The 21,550-nt window shown below is 43.0% G+C and overlaps 1 protein-coding gene across 8 annotated transcripts in view; it reads left to right on the top strand.

Annotated features, from left to right (window-relative positions):
• The window catches only part of LOC110533758 (THO complex subunit 2), a 67,821-nt gene that overhangs the window by 16,879 nt on the left and 29,392 nt on the right, over positions 1–21,550 (top strand). For all 8 annotated transcript variants that reach the window (XR_005053631.1, XR_005053630.1, XR_005053629.1 and 5 more), the window contains exons 6-17: positions 888–1,009; positions 1,604–1,737; positions 2,070–2,230; positions 2,653–2,745; positions 4,496–4,651; positions 5,749–5,921; positions 6,217–6,412; positions 6,550–6,591; positions 6,744–6,874; positions 12,220–12,321; positions 18,674–18,758; positions 21,402–21,495. Coding sequence is in view for 4 of the 8 variants with exons in the window: in XM_036990132.1 (XP_036846027.1) it covers positions 888–1,009; positions 1,604–1,737; positions 2,070–2,230; positions 2,653–2,745; positions 4,496–4,651; positions 5,749–5,921; positions 6,217–6,412; positions 6,550–6,591; positions 6,744–6,874; positions 12,220–12,321; positions 18,674–18,758; positions 21,402–21,495 (1,489 nt within the window). In the remaining 4 variants the exon portion in view is untranslated. The remainder of the gene's footprint in view (positions 1–887; positions 1,010–1,603; positions 1,738–2,069; positions 2,231–2,652; positions 2,746–4,495; positions 4,652–5,748; positions 5,922–6,216; positions 6,413–6,549; positions 6,592–6,743; positions 6,875–12,219; positions 12,322–18,673; positions 18,759–21,401; positions 21,496–21,550) is intronic.

Here is a 21,550-nt window from a genome sequence, read left to right as displayed (position 1 = left end):
TTTATTTATTTGCAAATTATGGTGTGTTGCAGCTGTATAACCTTTTGAGGATTTTAGGACCCAAATCTTTTCAGTCTCCTGAGGGGGAATAGGCGTTGTCGTGTCCTCTCTATGACTCTTTTGAGTGTCAGCGTGGCAGATGTGTTGTTACCTACCCTTACCACCTGGGGGCAGCCTGTCAGGAAGTCAAGGATCCAGTTGCAGAGGGAGGTGTTTAGTTCCAGGGTCCTTAGATTAGTGATGAGTTTTGAAGGCACGAATGCTGAGCTCTGGTCAACAAACAGCATTCTGTTTTGTCCAGGTGGGAAAGGGCAGTGTGGAGTGCAATAGAGATTGTGTAATTTGTGGATCTGTTGGGGCGGTATGCGAATTGTAGTCTAGGTTTTCTGGGAGGATAGTGTTGAGCCATGACCAACCTTTCAAAGCACTTCATGGCTACAGTCATGAGTGCTATAGGGTGGTAGTCATTTAGGCAGGTTACCTTGGCTTTCTTGGGCACAAAAACTATAGTGGTCTGCTGGAAACGTAGGTATTACAGACTCGGTCAGGGAGAGGTTGCCAGTGAAGACACTTGCTTTTTGATTAGCGCATGCTCGTGAGTACACGTCCTGATAATCCGTCTGGCCCCGCCGCCTTGTGAATGTTGACATGTTTAAAGGTCTTACTCACATTTTGATATCATGTATGGTCAGTACTTGCATCCGTCGCTCTGTTTCTGAATTTAAGAGTAGTTTTTTTTACTCCAGCCTCATCCCTCAGCCCAACACTTTGTTTTTGTTTCAACTGCTGATTGCCGCTTTAAATTTGCTATCATTCATAACCATATAAGATATATTTACCAGTCTTTGTATGACACTTTTTTGTTTTCCTCCCGCCCTCTCTTTCAGTTATTTGTGCCAGATGCCATCCTGAAGGAGAGACTGGACCCAGAGACCCTGGAGTCCCTAGGACTCATAAAGCAAGCCCATCAGTTCAACCAGAAAATCGTCAAAATCAAGACCAAGCTATTGTAAGTGGAGCAGTGACTTACTTTCATATGTAAAAAGCAAAAATCTGGTAATGTTCAGTGTCAAAAGGTCAACAGCATAGTAAATTGGTCTGTCCAAGTAGCCAAATTAAAAACAGTGTTAAAGGTTAAAACCCACATAGTCACCCTCCAGAACCTGGGTTAGTTGCTGTTATCCCCAGGATAGATCAGGGCACATCTGTTACTCAGCTGGGCTGACTGTGCTGGAGAGGCTGTTAACCCAAGGTTGCATCTCCATCCCTGTTTTATCCACCTCACAGCCTGTGACTGTAGTGTTTAATACGTGACTATTTACACTATAGGATGAAAGCTTTGCCATGAATGCCAGATGTAATTAATGTCAGCACAGAATGTAGATAATTGCATTACTTTAGTTGTTAATATTCTCTCAGGCTGTTGTTCAGACACTACTTTGTTGCAATACATGGTCATTCTGGCCATATATTGTTATATTACTCTGTAATACACTAGAGACACAATAAATAATCATTTCATTCACATTCAAATGTGGGCCTAAAATTGCCTCATGGTTGTGTAGTGTGTGGCCTCATATTATTTTCAACTCTGTCCCCTTAGTTACAAGCAGCAGAAGTTCAACTTGCTAAGGGAAGAGAATGAGGGCTATGCCAAGCTGATCACTGAGCTGGGCCAAGACCTCTCAGGCAACATCACTAGCCACGTCGTCCTAGAGAGCATCAAGTCCCTGATAGGTATGAAACCCCTCGTCTTTTTACATTGTCATCACATTCTCTACAGCCAAGACACAACTGCCCCTTGTGGCACTCTTTGATTTAGTGTGTTTTCTGTGACGGTTATGAATAATTTCTGAGATCAGCCCTGAAAGTAATGGAGATAAGAATTTTGGCAGAAGTGCTTTTTACAGTTTAAGTTGAGGATTCAAATGTTACCTGGGACATGAATAGTTGTAGAACAGTACCTGACCAGTTAGACTCCCAAATAGGATTTACATAACTTGGGTACCAAATATGGAGATGTGTTATTTGGATGTCATTTGTACACTTACCCCGTCTCCACCCTGCAGGATGCTTCAACCTGGACCCCAACCGCGTTCTGGACATCATCCTGGAGGTGTACGAGTGTCGCTCTGACCAGGATGAGTTCTTCCTGCCCCTCATCAAGTCCTACATGTGTGAACCCCTCACCCTCTGCCACATCCTGGGCTTCAAGTTCAAGTTCAACCAGGTAAGAGAGAGCAGACTCCCCACTGGACATTGACTGTCTGCACTCTGCAGCCTGTCTGAAACCTGCCACATAGAAACTGTACAAATGGGTATTTGTGAGGAGCTACCTGCACAAGAAGCAGAGAAATCCATAAACAATTTAAATGAAATGACTTCGAGGTCTTATTGATGAGAACATAAGTCTTGCCCAGGTTTGGAATTTTCTCCAGCTATTCTCCCTTGACCTGCAGAAATGAGGAAAAATGGTGCAGTCAGACCAGATGTGAATAGTAATGCTGCCCGGCACTGGAATACACACTTTAGCTCCAAGTTGGGGATCAAAGGACAGCCGAGTCAATTTCTATATTGATCTGTACTAGACCCCCCTTCCGTTAGCTGTTTCTCAGTACATAATGAGTATTCTCTGACTGTTCTCTCCCCCAGGAGCCTAATGAAGAGACCCCTACTTCACTCTACCACATTGCTGCCGCCCTTCTCCACCACAAACTCATAGAGCTGGAGGACCTCTATGTGCATGTAAGCATCTCTCTACTCACACTTTGTGTCACGTATAAATATAATTTTATATACAGTGCATTCGGAAAGTATTCTGACACTTTGACTTTTTCCACATTTTATTATGTTACAGCCTTGTTCTAAAATGCATAAAATCGTATTTATCCCCTCATCATTCTACAGTAAACACAACACCCCTAAATGACAAAGCAAAAACAGGTTCTTAGATTTTTAAATGCTAATTTTAAAATAAAATGATCAAACTGAAATATCACATTTACATAAGTATTCCGACCCTTTACTCAGTACTTTGTTGAAGCACCTTTGGCAGCGATTACAACCTCAAGTTTTCTTGGGTATGACGCTACATGCAGATCGTCTCAGGTTGAATGGGGAGCGTTGCTGACCAGCTATTTTCAGGCTTCTCCAGAAATATTTGATCGGGTTCAAGTCTGGGCTCTGGCTGGGCCACTCAAGGTCATTCAGAGACTTGTCCCGAAGCCACTCCTGCATTGTCTTGGCTGGACCTTCACCCCGGTCTAAGGTCCTGAGCGCTCTGGAGCAGGTTTTCATCAAGGATCTCTCTGTACTTTGCTCCGTTCATCTTTCCCTCAATCTTGACTAGTCTCTCAGTCCCTGCACTGAAAAAAATCCCCACAGCTTGATGCTACTACCACCATGCTTCTCCATAGGATTGGTACCAGATCTCCCCCAGACGTGACGCTTGGCATTCAGGCCAAAAAGTATAATCTTGGGACCCATGAAGCGGATCACAATTGGCCCAGCGATGTCCGGGTTAGGGGAGGGTTTGGCCGGCCCTGATGTCCTTGTCCCATCGCGCTCTAGCGACTCCTGTGGTCGGCCGGGCGCATGCACTCTGAAAAGGTCTCCAGTTGGACGGTGTGTACTCTGACACATTGGTGCGGCTGGCTTCCGAGTTAAGCGTGCAGTGTGTCAAGAAGCAGTGCGGCTTGGCAGGGTCGTGTTTTGGAGGACGCATGGCTCTCGACCTTCGCCTCTCCCGAGTCCGTACGGGAGTTGCCGCGATGGGACAAGACTGTAACTACCAATTGGGGGAGATAAAGGGGGTACAAAAAAATAAACATTTAAGAATGAAGAAGGCCACTGTGTTTTTGGGGACATTAAATACTGCAGATTTTTTTTGGTACCCTTCCCCAGATCTGTGCCTCGACACAATCCTGTCTCGGAGCTCTACAGACAATTCCTTCGACCTCATGGCTTGGTTTTTGCTCTGACATGCACTGTCAACTGTGGGACCTTATATAGACAGGTGTGTGCCTTTCCAAATCATGTCCAATCAATTGAATTTACCACAGGTGGACTCCAATCAAGTTGTAGAAACATGTCAAGGATGATCAATGGAAACAGGATGCACCTGAGCTCAATTTCGAGTCTCATAGCAAAAGGTCTGAATACTTATGTAAATAAGGTATTTCTGTTTTTTTATTTTGAATACATTTGCAAAAATGTCAACTGTTTTTGCTTTATTGTGTGTAGATTGATGAGACAATAATGTAATCCATTTTAGAATACGGCTGTAATTTAACAAAATGTGGAAAATGTCAAGAGGTCTGAATACTCTCCGAATGCACTGTATAAGGTTTAAGACTAACATTGTTTGTCCTCAGTGAATGCCCGATTGTGCAGCAGGTGATCCAATAAGAAAATGGAATCGCATTGTACTGTAAGCTGTGACCTGACATATGACTGAGTCTGTCCTGTCCTCTGTGCCTCTGCCTTGCCCTCCCAGCTGATGCCACTGGATGCCAGCATTGTAGAGGAGCACAAGAGAGAGATCACAGAGGCCAAGCAGATCGCCCGCAAGCTCACCATGGTGGTGGTGCCCTCCGAGAAGATGGAGGACAAGGAGAGAGAGAAAGAGAAAGAGGAGGAGAAGAACGACAAGGTAAAGCAATCTCATGACCATCACTCAACATATATTTCTACCATTGGAAAAACATGTCTGCACGTTTGAGTTCTGCTTCTGTACTTAAGCACTACTTCCATCAAGTGTCCTTCTTTGTTTTCCATGATGAATCCCAGTCATTGTAAGGCTGCCTCAGTGTGTAGCTGAAGGCAAAGGAAATGCTTTATTTTTGTGTGTGTGTTAACGAGGTGCTAATCAGTGTCTGTCTGATACTGAGGACCACAGATAGACTGTACAGGCAGTGATTGATGGACCAGAGGAGGTCTGTTAGGTAGCGCTGCAGCGGTCAGGCCACAGACGTGTTAAACGTACAGACTCCACACGGCCCCCCTTCTCCACCCCCTATCACCATCCCACGCGCTAACTCTAACGAATAGCAACACTGAAGGATTTTGTGGGCCATGTTTCTAAAATAACTCCAGCCTCCAGCCCAAGCTCTGGATTGTCAGATTGCATCTCAGTCAACTGGGTGCCCACGTCATGCTAATGCTAAATTGCGTGAATATCTGTTTCAACAATAGTTTTGCTGTGGCTTAAAAAACATTTCAAAATGAACCCCACGGTGTGAGATGAGGGCACATTTTGAGAATAGCCTGGTCGCAAAAAGAAGACAGTGTGACATTGAAGGAGCAGAATATCCGCTTGTCCTCTAGCTAGCTCTCTCATCCCACGGTCACAGCCTCTCCCTGACAGCACTGCCTTGTTACTGTGCTGTGTCACAGTTGGTTGTGTCAGTCACACACAAATGAAGTGCAGCGTCAGATAGGATGAGGGATTTCTTCACTTCCTTGTTCCATCCATTGCTGCTGGAGTAAATGACGTCTCGGGATTTACTGACTAGGCTTTGTGTTTGCAAATCCTCCGTAACCTCTTTTAATGGGCCTGCTTTGTACTGTGTGAGATCCCTCAGCTAGTTTATTACTGACAGTCATAAACTAAGGACTTAGGAAGAGCTGCTCTCTAACTACTGCTTCTGTTGCTCCAATTGCCCTGAGCTTCACTCAAACACACGCACACACACACACTCAAGCACACACACACACATTCACACTCAGTATCTCCCCCTCTCCGCTCAGCCTCCTGATAACCAGAAGCTGGGCCTGCTGGAAGCGCTGCTGAGGATCGGAGACTGGCACCATGCCCAGAGCATTATGGACCAGATGCCTGCCTTCTACGCCACCTCTCACAAGGCCATCGCCCTGGCACTGTGCCAGCTGCTGCACCTGACTGTGGAGCCGCTGTACCGCAGGTGTCTGCCCGCTCCCACAGATTCACTTAGTGCTCTTCACACACTGGTGGAAGAAAGAGATGCACACACACGCACCTACGTACACTGCAGCACGACATGCCAGAGTGTACATACACAGCCAGCCAGACTATAACCTCCTCTGATGCCAGCCTTTCATTCAATTGTAGGGACACACAGAAAGCACACAGACATAATGACAACCACAAACAGAACCACTTCCGGTTCACACTAGAGCACTGGAGGCTGTATGTTGATGTGTTTAGTATGCCCTGTCTCACCTGTGTTTCCCTTGCAGAGCCGGGGTTCCCAAAGGGGCCAAGGGCTGTGTGATGAGGCCCCTGAGGAACAAGCGGGCCCCAAGGCCTGCCGAGAGCTTTGAGGACTTACGTAGAGACGTGTTCAGCATGCTCTGCTACCTGGGGCCTCACCTCTCCCACGACCCCATCCTCTTTGCCAAGATAGTACGACTGGGCAAGGGCTTCATGAAAGAGGTACAGGCCCCACCATCAGTTTGCCATTTGATGATTGATGATAAGTAATGCTTTAATTGATCCCCAAAGGAACGTTAATTGGCATAACATCTCATACTCTGGCTTCATCTCATTAATTGTCCTCTTTTGTTCTACAGTACCAAAATGAGGCTAGAAATGACCACATCAAGGACAAAATGGTGAGTTATCAAATAAATGAGACCAAGAAGTGACTTGGAACAGCCTTGTTGTGCTAGTCAGTAAGAGGAATGCACAGAGAATAAATAGAATATATGCATCCACACACTGTGGTCTGTGCTCTGGTAGTTGATGTGCTGCTGTTCCCTCCTAGGACACGTTGCTGAGTTGTTTCCTGAGCATTGCAGACCAGGTGCTGCTGCCCTCGCTCTCTCTAATGGAGTGTAACGCCTGCATGTCAGAAGAACTCTGGGGCCTCTTCAAACTGTTCCCTTACCAGCACAGGTGAGAAGTATATAAACTCGGCAAAAAAAAAAATGTCCTCTCACTGTCAACTGCATTTATTTTCAGCAAACTTAACATGTGTAAATATTTGTATGAACAACACAAGATTCAACAACTGAGACACAAACTGAACAAGTTCCACAGACATGTGACTAACAGAAACTGAATAATGTGTCCCTGAACAAAGGGGGGAGGGGGGGGGGGGGGTCGAAATCAAAAGTTACAGTCGGTATCTGGTGTGGCCAGCAGCTGCTTTAAGTACTGCAGTGCATCTCCTCCTCATGGACTGTACCAGATTTGCCAGTTCTTGCTGTGAGATGTTACCCCACTCTTCCACCAAGGAACCTGCAAGTTCCCGGACATTTCTGGGGGGAATGGCCCTAGCCCTCACCCTCCGATCCAACAGGTCCCAGACGTGCTCAATAGGATTGAGATCCGGGCTCTTCGCTGGCCATGGCAGAACACTGACATTCCTGTCTTGCAGGAAATCACGCATAGAACAAGCAGTATGGCTGGTGGAATTGTTATGCTGGAGGGTAATGTCAGGATGAACCTGGAGGAAGGGTACCACATCAGGGAGGAGGATGTCTTCCCTATAACGCACAGCATTGAGAATGCCTGCAATGACAACAAGCTCAGTCCGATGATGCTGTGACATGACGGCCCCTCCACCTCCAAATAAATCCCACTCCAAAGTACAGGCCTCGGCGTGACGCTTATTCCTTCGACGATAAACGCGAATCCGACCATGACCCCTAGTGTGACAAAACCGCAACTCGTCAGTGACGAACACTTTTTGCCAGTCCTGTCTCGTCGGTAGGTTTGTGCCCGTAGGTGACGTTGCTGCAGGTGATGTCTGGTGAGGACCTGCCTTACTACAACAGGCCTACAAGCCCTCCATCCAGCCCGTCTCAGCCTATTGCTGATAGTCTGAGCGCTGATAGAGGGATTGTGCGTTTCTGTTGTAACTCAGGCAGTTGTTGTTGCCATCCTGTACCTGTCCCACAGGTGTGATGTTCGGATGTACCGATCCTGTGCAGGTGTTACACAGGTTGTTACACATGGTCTGCCGCTGTGAGGACGATCCGCTGTCCATCCTGTCTCTCTGTAGCGCTGTCTTAGGCGTCTCACAGTACGGACATTGCAATTTATTGCCCTGGCCACATCTGCATTCCTCATGACTCCTTGCAGCATGCCTAAGGCACGTTCACGTGGATGAGCAGGGACCCTGGGCATCTTTCTTTTGGTGTTTGTCAGAGTCAGTAGAAAGGCCACTTTAGTGTCCTAAGTTTTCATAACTGTGACCTTAATTGCCTACCGTCTGTAAGCTGTTAGTGTCTTAATAATATAACGGCACTGTCCAATTTACAGCAGCTTTTCGAGTGAAAGAATACAATGCTATTGTTTGAGAGTGCACAGTTATGTACTTGGAAATGAATCAATAAACCAATTAGGCACATTTGGGCAGACTTGACAACATTTTGAACAGCAATGCAATGATTCATTGGATCAGTCTAAAACTTTGAACATACACTGCTGCCATCTAGAGGCCAAAATCTAAATTGCCCCGAAACTGCAACAATACATTATGGTCTTTCTCTCGCATTTCAAATATGGGGAAAAAATAATGATTGAGTTTTGTATTATGTTTTAACAGATCTAATGTGTTATATTTTCCTACATTAATTTCACATTTCCACAGAGTTTCCTTTTGAAATGGTATCAAGAATATGCATATCCTTGCTTGAGCTACAGGCAGCTAGATTTGGGTATGTAATTTTAGGCGAAAATTGGTAAAAGGGGTATGTTCATTTGTGGAATTGCCTTCTTAATGTGTTTGAGCCAATCACTTGTGTTATGACAAGGTAGGGTTGGTAAACAGAAGATTGCCCTATTTGGTAAAAAAAAACAAGTCCATATTATGGCAAGAACAGCTCAAATAAGCAAAGAGAAATGACAGTCCATCATTACTTCAAGACATGAAGATCAGTCAATAAGGAACATTTCAAGAACTATTAAAGTTCCTTCAAGTGGATTGGCAAAAACCATCAAGCACTATGATGAAACTGGCTCTCATGACGACCGCCACAGGAATGGAAGACCCAGAGTTACCTCTGCTGCAGAGTTCATTAGAGTTACCAGCCTCAAAAAATGCTGCCCAAATAAATGCTTCAGAGTTCAAGTAACAGACACATCTCAACACCAACTGTTCAGAGGAGACCGTGTGAATCAGGCCTTCATGGTCAAATTGCTGCAAAGAAACCACTACTAAAGGACACCGATAAGAAGAAGAGACTTGTTTGGGCCAAGAAACATGTGCAATGGACATTCGACCGGTGGAAATTATGAGTCCAAATTTGAGATTTTTGGTTCCAACCGCCGTGTCTTTGTGAGATGCAGAGTTGGTGAACGGATGATCTCCACATGTGTGGTTCCCACCATGAATCATGGAGGAGAAGGTGTGCTGGTGCTTTGCTGGTGACACTGATTTAAAATTCAAGGGACAATTAACCAGCATGGCTACCACAGCATTCTGCAGCAATACGCCATCCCATCTGGTTTGCGCTTAGTGTGGCTATCATTTGTTTTTCAACAGGGCAATGAGCCAAAACACACCTCCTGGCTGTGTAAGGGATATTTGACCAAGAAGTAGAGTGATGGAGTGCTGCATCAGATGACCTGGCCTCCACAATCACCCAACCTCAACCCAATTGAGATGGTTTGGGATGAGTTGGACCGCAGCGTAAAGGAAAAGCAGCCAACAAGTGCTCAGCATATGTGGGAACTCCTTCAAGACTGTTGGTAAAGCATTTCAGGTGAACCTGGTTGAGATAATGCCAAGAGTGTGCAAAGCTGTCATCAAGGCAAAGGGTAGCTACTTTGAAGAATCTCAAATATATTTTGATTTGCTTAACACTTTTTTTGGTTACTACATGATTCCATGTGTTATTTCATGGTTTTGATGTTTTCACAATAATTCTACAATGTATAATAAAGAAAAACCCTTGAATTAGTAGGTTTGTCCAAACCTTTGACTGGTACTATATAGAAACGTCCCTTTTTCAGGACCCTGACTTTAGAAGATAATTCGTAAAAATCCACAGATCTTCAGTGTAAAGGGTTTAAACACTGTTTCCAATGCTTGTTCAATGACCCATAAACAATGAACGGTCATTAATTGAAATTCATTCCAGGTGACTACCTCATGAAGCTGGTTGAGGGAATGCCAAGTGTGTGCAGAGCTGTCATTGGGGCAAAGGGTTGCTACTTTGAAGGATCTCAAATATAAAATACAGTATATTTTGATTTGTTTAACACTTTTTTGGTTACTGCATGATTCTGTATGTGTTATTTCATAGTTTTGATCTCTTCTATATTACAATGTAGAAAATGGTAAAAATAAAGAAAACCCCTTGAACGAGTAGGTGTGTCCAAACTTTTGACTGGTACTCTATGTACAGTGCCTTGCGAAAATATTCGGCCCCCTTGAACTTTGCGACCTTTTGCCACATTTCAGGCTTCAAACATAAAGATATAAAACTGTATTTGTTTGTGAAGAATCAACAACAAGTGGGACACAATCATGAAGTGGAACAACATTTATTGGATATTTCAAACTTTTTTAACAAATCAAAAACTGAAAAATTGGGCGTGCAAAATTATTCAGCCCCTTTACTTTCAGTGCAGCAAACTCTCTCCAGAAGTTCAGTGAGGATTTCTGAATGATCCAATGTTGACCTAAATGACTAATGATGATAAATACAATCCACCTGTGTGTAATCAAGTCTCCGTATAAATGCACCTGCACTGTGATAGTCTCAGAGGTCCGTTAAAAGCGCAGAGAGCATCATGAAGAACAAGGAACACACCAGGCAGGTCCGAGATACTGTTGTGAAGAAGTTTAAAGACGGATTTGGATACAAAAAGATTTCCCAAGCTTTAAACATCCCAAGGAGCACTGTGCAAGCGATAATATTGAAATGGAAGGAGTATCAGACCACTGCAAATCTACCAAGACCTGGCCGTCCCTCTAAACTTTCAGCTCATACAAGGAGAAGACTGATCAGAGATGCAGCCAAGAGGCCCATGATCACTCTGGATGAACTGCAGAGATCTACAGCTGAGGTGGGAGACTCTGTCCATAGGACAACAATCAGTTGTATATTGCACAAATCTGGCCTTTATGGAAGAGTGGCAAGAAGAAAGCCATTTCTTAAAGATATCCATAAAAAGTTTTGTTTAAAGTTTGCCACAAGCCACCTGGGAGACACACCAAACATGTGGAAGAAGGTGCTCTGGTCAGATGAAACCAAAATTGAACTTTTTGGCAACAATGCAAAACGTTATGTTTGGCGTAAAAGCAACACAGCTGAACACACCATCCCCACTGTCAAACATGGTGGTGGCAGCATCATGGTTTGGGCCTGCTTTTCTTCAGCAGGGACAGGGAAGATGGTTAAAATTGATGGGAAGATGGATGGAGCCAAATACAGGACCATTCTGGAAGAAAACCTGATGGAGTCTGCAAAAGACCTGAGACTGGGACGGAGATTTGTCTTCCAACAAGACAATGATCCAAAACATAAAGCAAAATCTACAATGGAATGGTTCAAAAATAAACATATCCAGGTGTTAGAATGGCCAAGTCAAAGTCCAGACCTGAATCCAATCGAGAATCTGTGGAAAGAACTGAAAACTGCTGTTCACAAATGCTCTCCATCCAACCTCACTGAGCTCGAGCTGTTTTGCAAGGAGGAATTGGAAAAAATGTCAGTCTCTCGATGTGCAAAACTGATAGAGACATACCCCAAGCGACTTACAGCTGTAATCGCAGCAAAAGGTGGCGCTACAAAGTATTAACTTAAGGGGGCTGAATAATTTTGCACGCCCAATTTTTCAGTTTTTGATTTGTTAAAAAAGTTTGAAATATCCAATAAATGTCATTCCACTTCATGATTGTGTCCCACTTGTTGTTGATTCTTCACAAAAAATACAGTTTTATATCTTTATGTTTGAAGCCTGAAATGTGGCAGAAGGTCGCAAAGTTCAAGGGGGCCGAATACTTTCGCAAGGCACTGTACACACACACACACACACACACACAATCATAGCGGTGCCATTTTTTACTTGAACTGACATGTTTGGCCAGCCGTTTTGAGTCCATCTTATGGAGAAAACAAAGCCCACACAGAGACAGGAGTATGTGGGTTTACAGGAATTGTTCTATTCTCCGCCCTGTTGTGTTCTGGTATTGAAAGGTCCTTGTCCCAGGCTGGTCCTGGTGTGTGTACTATTAGATATGTCAGTGTTAACACACCCACCTCTGTTCTACCTGTGGTCCCCAGGTACCGGCTATACGGGCAGTGGAAGAACGAGACGTACACGAGCCACCCACTGCTGGTCAAGGTCAAAGCTCAGACTGTGGACAGAGCTAAATACATCATGAAGTAAGTCACGCTGCTACGCCTACCTACCTACCTACCTACTTACCTAGCTACCGCCATACCAGTTATTTAAAGTGCCTGTTGTTTTATCCAATGTGTGGTTGTGGCACTTAGAAGTTACGTTTCTACACCCACTACTCGTTGGTTCCTTTTTTAAAAAAAACTTTTCAGGCATCCGTTGTCTCTACCTTTTTGTTTTTGTGCTGTTGTATGTGCCCTACCATGTTTTGTGCTGCTGCCATGTTGTGTTGCTCCCATGTTGTTGTCAAATCAAATTTTATTGGTCACATACACGTGTGGTGTCGCTACCCTGCTGTGTTGCTGCCATGCTATGTTGTCTTAGGTACATTTTTTTCACCTTTAATTAACCAGGTAGGCCAGTTGAGAACAAGTTCTCATTTACAACTGACCTGCCCAAGATAAAGCAAAGCAATGCGACGACAAACAACAACACAGAGTTACACATGGGATAAACAAAAGTACAGTCAATAACACAATAGAAAAGTCTGTATACAGTGTGTGCAAATGGAGTAAGGAGGTAAGGCATTAAATAGGCCAAGTGTAGCGAAGAAATTACAGTTTAGCAAATTAACACTGGAGTGATAGATGTGCAGATGATGATGTGCAAGTAGAAATACTGCTGTGCAAAAGAGCAAAAAAAGCAAATAAAAACAATAGGGGGATGAGGTACAGTAGGTAGTTGGATGGGCTATTTACAGACTGGCTGTGTACAGCTGCAGCTATCAGTAAGCTGCTCAGATAGCTGATGCTTATTGTTAGTGAGGGAGATATGTCTCCAACTTCAGCAATTTTTGCAATTTGTTCCAGTCATTGGCAGCAGGGAACTGGAAGGAAAGGCGGCTGAAGGTGTTGGCTTTGGGGATGACCAGTGAGAGATACCTGCGGGAGCGCGTGCTACGGGTGGGTGCTGCTATGGTGACCAGTGAGCTGAGATAAGGCGGAGCTTTACCTAGCATAGACTTATAGATGACCTGAAGCCAGTGGGTCTGGCGACGAATATGTAGCGAGGGCCAGCCGACAAGCGCATACAGGTCGCAGTGGTGGGTAGTATATGGGGCTTTGGTGACAAAACGGATGGCACTGTGATAGACTGCATCCAGTTTGCTGAGTAGAGTGTTGGAGGCTATTTTGTAAGGTGCCCCTTTATGTAGTGTTGTCTCTTGTCGTGATGTGTGTTTTGTCCTATATATATATTTTAATCCCCGTCCCTGCAGGAGGCCTTTTGGTAGGCCGTAATTGTAAATAAGAATTTGTTCTTAACTGATTTGCCTGGTTAAATAAAATCTAACCGAAATCAGGTGTCCAGCCTGTGCCCCTTGAGTATAATGTAGCAGTATCTCTAGGAAACCCCTCAAAACCAGTCAGTGTGTCTCACAAATTTCTCTAGGAGATGAACTCTGTTACTTTGTCCATTTGATTTTTCAGTGGTTGCTATTGGAAACTTGTATAAAAAAAAAGTCTATGTGTGTGTTAGGGTTCGTATGGTCATGAAAATCCTGGAAAAGTCATGGAATTTTACAATTGTGTTTTCCAGGCCTGGAAAAGTTTTGGAAAATGGTAAAACCCAAAAAGTCAGGGAAATTAATCAAAATAAATGTTTAAAAAACATATCAGCCAGGATTGCAATATGACACTTTAGAGTGTCTGTGTGCGAGAGTGGGCCGTTGCTCAAGGAGAGAGGCAATAAAAAAACAGACTAACTAGGTAGCCAATTCAAAACTTGTTTTGTAGATACTTCAATTTATTTGGGGCATCCAATGTATGGGACATTGCATCTCAATAGATGCTAGTCAGCCTGCAATGTAAACACTTCTAAGAAAGATGACTAAACAAGAAAATATACATTTTCTGAAGAAAATATTTGGGCTTGCTTCAGCTGAATAAAAAATATTTATAGCCTACCATAGCCATCTGATCTTTGAGCTAATTATTTTATAAAGGCTTAAAACGTCTTTGGATGTAATGTCGCAATGTTTTACATCAAGGGTGGTCAACCATCCTCCAGGAGAGCTACTGGGTTTTATTCCCTCTCTAACAAACCACATTTTAGAAATGAGCTGTTCAACCAGACCTTGATAAATGAACTCTAATGTGTTTGAGCAGGGCTGGATCAAAAGCCTGCCCACCCAGTAGCTCTCCAGACTGAGCCACTGAGGGTTGACCGCATGTGTTTTATACAGTTGTCTAACTTGGTGCGAGGGTTAAGTGCCTTGCCCAACGACAAGACAGTGGGTCAGAGAGTAGTCTCCCAGTGTTGATACCACATTTATCTTTACTTCATTTATACGCACATAGACGCCGCCAATTATTGGTCATGGAAATTTGATTAAAAGTCATGGGAAATTCGTGAAATTGAATCTGTCTAAATGTGTATGAACCCTAGTGTGTGTGTGTGTGGTGTGTGCTGCTGAGAAGCGCTTACATGCAGCCATGGTTACCATTGTAATTTTTTAGGTTGGCGCAGCTAGGACTGTTCTGTCACTTTCGTGGTGTCGTGTCTTTGCTATGGATTAAGTGATATATGACATGCTATTTTATCAAATAAATGTTCTGTAATTAATATTACCTGATTAAACTAATCATGGAAATGTAATTAACTAGGAAGTCGGGGCACCACGGAAGAATGTTTATAGAGCTGTTGTCTTCCGAATAAACTCTTGGGAAGCCCTTTGTTAACATAGAGTCTGGGAACGGAACCATATTTCGGTAATCCAACCAGTTGAAAATATCTGTTGGCACTTAAAGAATATGTCAGATCAGTTGTTGTCTGAGACATTATTACTGATGATAGGACGACAGAGTGCATTTTGGGAAGTCGACACATTCTAGTTATCAGATTCACATGGAGTTGTTGTGCAATTAAAATGTTTAAATATGAAACTATTTGTGAAAAGATTAAATGTAATTTTAGCTTCGAAATGAGAGAATTGGTTTCACAAGTGAACTCAGCTCACTCGTTTAAAATTGTGAATTTCATCGTGGAGGTAACGATCGCCACGCTGGAAGGATGAATGTGACTATACCAGTCAGAATATAGTATGGCAACTTGGTATGAACTTTGAACTCTTATTCACTAAAGAAGTGATACATCCTAGACGTCGTTATTAGCAGCAGCAGCTGTAAACGTGGGCTAGGAAAGAACATTCAATCTCTTCAGAAAGACGGGGTACTACAACGTGTCCGTTCTACCACACGGCAACGGTACTACAATGTATCCGTTCTACCACAAAGGACAAGGGAGATCTCTGCTGGGCAACACAGCCTTCCATCTTTGACCAATCTATCGAAGCACAGCTCAGAGTAAATATTTATTGCGTTTTCCTTTTCCAAATGGGCGGTTATTTAGAATGCATAAGATTCTGTATTTATGATAGCATAGCTACTGTCCGATAGAGACCCAATCCTTTTGTTCCTCAGTCTTCCTGCTCTTTCATTCAAACCCAAACCCCTTTCTTTGTGTAACCAGCCGTCATATCAGTTCATGTATGACAGTTTCATGTATGACATAATTAATAATCAATGTATGATCCATCCTGTGTATATCTAATTCTGTGATTATTTTGGTATTTAGTAAATAACTAATTAAACCAAATGTTGTATTGCTGATTCTACTTGTTAGCCAGGGTTCGTGAAGATAACCAAGAATTTTACGACGTTCAGATGAGACTTAATAAGGTGACGATTGATAATTGACTGCCATTATAAAAGATTACCAGGTCTTTTAAGAGTTTATTCAGAAGACAACCGCTCTATAAAAATTATTTTGTGGTGCCCCGACTACCTAGTTAATTACATTTACATTATTAGTTTAATCAGGTAATATTAATTACAGAGAATTGATTTGATAAAATAGCATGTCATGTATCACTAACCGGGCGAGTAATATTTCATTTAATGCCATTCTCAATTCTTTTTTTACTCCCACTGCCAAAAAGACACGTTCTCACACGCATGCACGTACAACACTCTCACACGCATGCACGTACAACGCTCTCACACGCATGCACGTACAACGTTCTCACACGCATGCACGTACAACACTCTCACACGCATGCACGTACAACACTCACACGCATGCACGTACAACACTCTCACACGCATGCACGTACAACACTCTCACACGCATGCACGTACAACACTCGTAATAGCAGATGTGGGCTGGGTTGGGTGCCTACTTTTGTTTTATTTTCGAAACACTGGACTTTGTGGGGTTAGTGCTGAGGTTCAGCCATTCACACCCTAATGAACATCAGGACTACATGTCAACACATCTCTTACGGCTGTAATACTTGGAGAGCAATATGATATTTTAGCACAGTAAAAATGTTGTACACATGTCCTAAGAGCAACTGTCTTCATTGCATTAGGAATGATAAGCACCTGATCAGCACACTTGCTGTAAAACATCCTTAGTGTATTTGAATTTGGCACAATTGCTTTAATGGAGGCATTCGGGATTTAAAACACAGTGGTCACCCTGTCACTTGCTTTGGGAAACGGCTGAAGGATAGAATATACTAATTCCAGATTGTCACTTTAAAATGATATCCAATGCATTTCCAATGGCACTTCATGGTAGCTTGTACATGCATAGTATTTGCTACTCATATTTACTGCTTTTCACAGTAATGCTGTATGATACATGTTTTCCATGAGTGGAAGTACATGTTTATTCAATGTTTGTGCCTGAGGCCTCATGTTTCCCTGTACTGTACTGTACCAGTGGACATTGGAAGTTTTCCCACCACTGCTGCCACACAGAAAGCCGAGCACCTCAGGGCTGTGTGATACTGTATGACAGAGCAGGCACTCTGGGAAGCCATGGTTTGTTTTCTACCCTAACCCCCCTAAGCCTACCCCCCCCCCCCCCCCAACAGAAGAAAATAAAAGGTTGTCCCTACATTAATTTTAATGGAAGCTGGCAGCTGGGTATGGAGCAGGCCTCCTTTCCCCCGAGTCATCAATATTCTGCTGGATCCCACCCGGCAGGAACAGTGCTCGGCCAGCCAGGTTGTGCTCCCCCTACACACACAGGTTTTGTAAACGCTCTGGCTCCTGTGAAGCTGTTGCCACTGATTGCTTGTATGTGTGTGAGCACCTTGACAAGAGGAATTACCCTGAGGCTGTGTGGTGGTGTTGGTGATAGGGAATATACCCAGCCTGCATCACTCTGTCTGATGGGGGAAGGAACAGTTCATTCTGTAAGAGGGGAGACTAATGGATAAAGTGGTGATGGAGGGCTGACATCCTGCAGCTCTGGAAGGCAGGGGGTGTGGGGGGATTAGAGAAGATTGCTCTGCAGATGCACTCAAGTGGACTACTCCCATCCATGTCAGATTTATGAGGCTAGCATAGCAGCACTCCAACCCTGCTCCTCTGGCCTGCTGCCCTGCCCTGCTCTCATAGGTCCTTGACCCTCTCACCAGCCCCTAGCCCCATGTTGTACAAACCATTGTTACATAAGTTGCTGCTACTGAATACATTTGCTTCTTAGGCTTGTGTAATTAACTGAAGGATGTCAGTGCTTTTAGTCCAGTGCTTATTAATCATGAAAATGGAACATTGCCTGGATGTCATTAACCATACCCTTTGATATGGATACAGCTCTGCTGAATGACATGTCACCACTGCTCCGTGTCAATACAAGGTGGCTAACGAAGACGAGAACAAGGAAGTTAATGAATGTGTCGTGCCTGTCCCTGGTCTGCATCATGTATACAGTGTGTGTGTGCAGTGCACTGTGCAGTACCACAGTAGGAAAGGAGTCCCTGGTGGTGGTGCTTTTGCTACCTACTTTATTTTAGTTTTTAAAATTATTTCTTCTTTATTTAACCAGGTAGGCCAGTTGAGAACAAGTTCTCATTTACAACTGCGACCTGGCCAAGATGGAGCAAAGCAGTGCGACAAAAACAACAGAGTTGCACATGGGATAAACTCATATAGGGCACAAAAAGTATGGTTCCTGCCCAAAATGTACCTTTCCTTAGTTTTGTTGACTAAGTATAATTTTGTCAATAATGTTGTGTGAGAGTGGGAACAAAATATCATTTTAATACATGTGTATCAGCATGAAGCATGCAACCATTGAGTGCAAGTTCATTAGTTGTAAATTGTTCTACTAAATAATATTTTTCAATCTAGCCTAACCATCAAACCAATGGTGCCACATAATTTACAGGGTTCATGTATATTTGCAAGATACTTCAATAAATGTGTTAAATTGCTCCTTTCCTTCCATTCTTTCCTTTCCTCCTTTCTGTCCTTCCATTCTTTCCTTTCCTCCTTCCTTCTTTCCTTCCTTCTTTGCTTATTTTCTTTGTTTGTTTCTTTCCAGGCGATTGACCAAAGAGAATGTGAAACCATCTGGGCGGCAAATAGGCAAGCTGAGCCATAGCAACCCCACCATCCTCTTTGACTATGTATGTATTCTCAAAAATGTTATGATCTTCTATTCACCTACTGTCACTGATGCGTTGTGAAACAGTGTTTGTTTGTTTGAAGGCATTGTCTGTATATTTTTTGTGGCCTTTTCCCCCAGTAATGTCCGAGTCAAATCCGCGGAAGCAGGAATAATTAAGTCCTCCACAATAGGATGGGGCTTGTATCATAGCAATTTCCTATATTATCAAACCACACACCAGTCAGAGTTATTCACAATAGCCCTTTGACTCTCAGATCAATTCAGCGTCTATAATGAATTATGAGAGTCCCTACATAAGAATAGAAAGATCTTTTATAGCCAAGATACACCCTTCTCAACTTACATGACGAACCACAGATCTTAGGAACTCTTCACAAAGGTCCTTTTACTTGAGAGAGGAGTATCCCATAGCCAGATAACATTAGCTATAAATTATCGTTCAGTTTGGTCTCTAAGACGAGGTTCTAATCTCGTTCCTGGTACTTCACAGTACAAAAACATGAACTCATCCAATGGTATATATCAATTGTCAACTCTAGATACTCCCATCTCAAGTACACCCAGAGGGTACATACAATGGTTCCATACACTGCCATACTCCCCCCCCATGGGAAAAGGAGGGAGTGACTGGCATACAGACATTGTGGAGACAATTAATTGGTTCCCCATTAATCACGCCATCCCTTCACATGGTTTACGAATAGGTGAAGACAATGTTCCATTCTGTCCTCCTCCCCTTCTGATATTCTGCATAGCACCAGATGGTTTAACAGATATATTCACATATGAAGACAAGCCTGACCACTCCCCTCTCTGGGCCCCAAAGGACTGAGCCCTAGCTGAGAAGGGATACGTGCAACTGCCAACCCTTTAGTCCAAAGGGAAACATTCTAATGACGAGTATTTACATAAGCATATAATGTAAATAAAACAACTTATTTATGTTACCTAATTAAAACTAAAAACTAATTCTGATTCATCCACCACACTTGTCTGTCCTAGCCACTCAGTAGCTTACCATATAAGACTCTTCTAGCCCCTTCTTATTAATGGTATCTGTTGATTTTATTCATGTCTTACTACTCAAAAGTTGTCTTACTCTCTCTCAAAAACTCCTGTGGCTTATTTTTCAAAGTGTCATGTTTCTAAAATGTCTGTGCGAGAGTGAAGGTTTCCCATGAGAGAGTAATGGTTAATGTGATTGAATGTTAACTATCTGACTAGGCTACCTGTATTTGACATTGTGTTGTTATTTCGCTGAACACTAGATGGTTTAATTTTATTTTTGCTGGTGAAACGAGGCTACGAGGCGAGATAAAAACCTCACCCAAATGTATAGCCCCGTTGGAAAACGTCAATCTACTGTTTGAAAATGTGAAGAGAAAATCGCATTTGGATCACGTTTTTATTTGGTGTACCCCTGATGGCGTTGTGCGTACCCCAGTTTGGGAATAGCTGATCTAGAGCAACATATAATGACAGAAGAGAAGCTGCATATATCTAATTATAGACAAGTTGACTAACACACAGCTTACCAAAATATCGGAAATTATAAGCAGAAATATATCGAAAATAGGCACACAAAAAACATGCACCCCCTGTCAAACTCGTTCTGCCCTCTGACTGTAGCCTACAGCGCATTTTCTATATTCGTGGGTTAGGGTCTTGCGGGGGCCTCAGATTTTAACTTTTATATATAGTAGTGCGGTTGCTGAAGAGTTATTAGCAATAGCAATCTACTCGCTAAACATATTTATTTTAGGCAAAGTGATTTACAAAAGTAAACCTTCAATAGTGAACATACTAGGAAACAAAAAGACACCTGGCATTTATCTTGGCTAGTCTATCTCTTTAGGAACGTTTGTCTTTAAGGGGCAGCGTCCTATTTTAAAATCTCAAAACAACATCCTTTAGAATTGCATTCAGTTTTGTTTCTAAAAATAGAGTAATGACTTGCATTGCTAAATTATATTGCACAGCTTTTTAATATATACATAAATACATATCATAATAACCAAAATAAGTCTATTAATAGCTGAATATAGGGAGAACGCATGCCAATCTATTAGCCCTGCATAACTGCAATGCATTTAAGAACTACACCATGTCTGGACCAGTAGAAATTCTGTTCGGGCCAGCAGAGTTCTTGGCCAACTGGCCCAATCAGGCCAGTGAGGAAAAAAATGTAACATTGGACCCTGGTGTGTTTCACATGCAGCTACAGAGTGGTGGCGCATAGGCAATTTACTGTGCTGTGGTTGACAAATAGCAAGCTTGACTAGTTTCTAAAAGGTGTTGAACCGACTGAATAAAGTCGATCCCTTATATCCTTGCCATTCATAAATCATACAACCTAGTTAAGTCCATGCTATCGGGTCTTGTTTATATTATATTTTCGATTTGAAGTCCCATCAGGACTTGCCAGACAGTGACGTTAAAGTGAGTGACTCGTCAGTAGCCTACCGAATTGAATCGGTCATTTGTCTCCCTAATTTGCATACAGGTAGGCTTTTTGGCGATTCTGCAGATAAATGATAAACATTTGATGAAGATGGTGAATCCTCCTTACTGCAGGAACAATAGGTAGGCTAGTGGAGAGAGCCTCACTCTGGTCTGTGTTGTATTATTGTTCCTCTCTCAGATCCTGTCTCAGATCCAGTGGTATGACAACCTCATCGGTCCAGTGGTAGACTCCCTCAAGTACCTCACCTCACTCAACTATGATGTCATGGCCTGTATCCTTACTCTGCCATTTTGTGACTCATGTATTTATACACATTCAGTACTTTA

The sequence above is a fragment of the Oncorhynchus mykiss genome, chromosome 10, assembly GCF_013265735.2.
Source record: "Oncorhynchus mykiss isolate Arlee chromosome 10, USDA_OmykA_1.1, whole genome shotgun sequence".
Taxonomy (NCBI): domain Eukaryota; kingdom Metazoa; phylum Chordata; class Actinopteri; order Salmoniformes; family Salmonidae; genus Oncorhynchus; species Oncorhynchus mykiss.
Note: the sequence above shows the minus strand (reverse complement) of the source record. Positions and strands in the feature narration are given on the sequence as shown.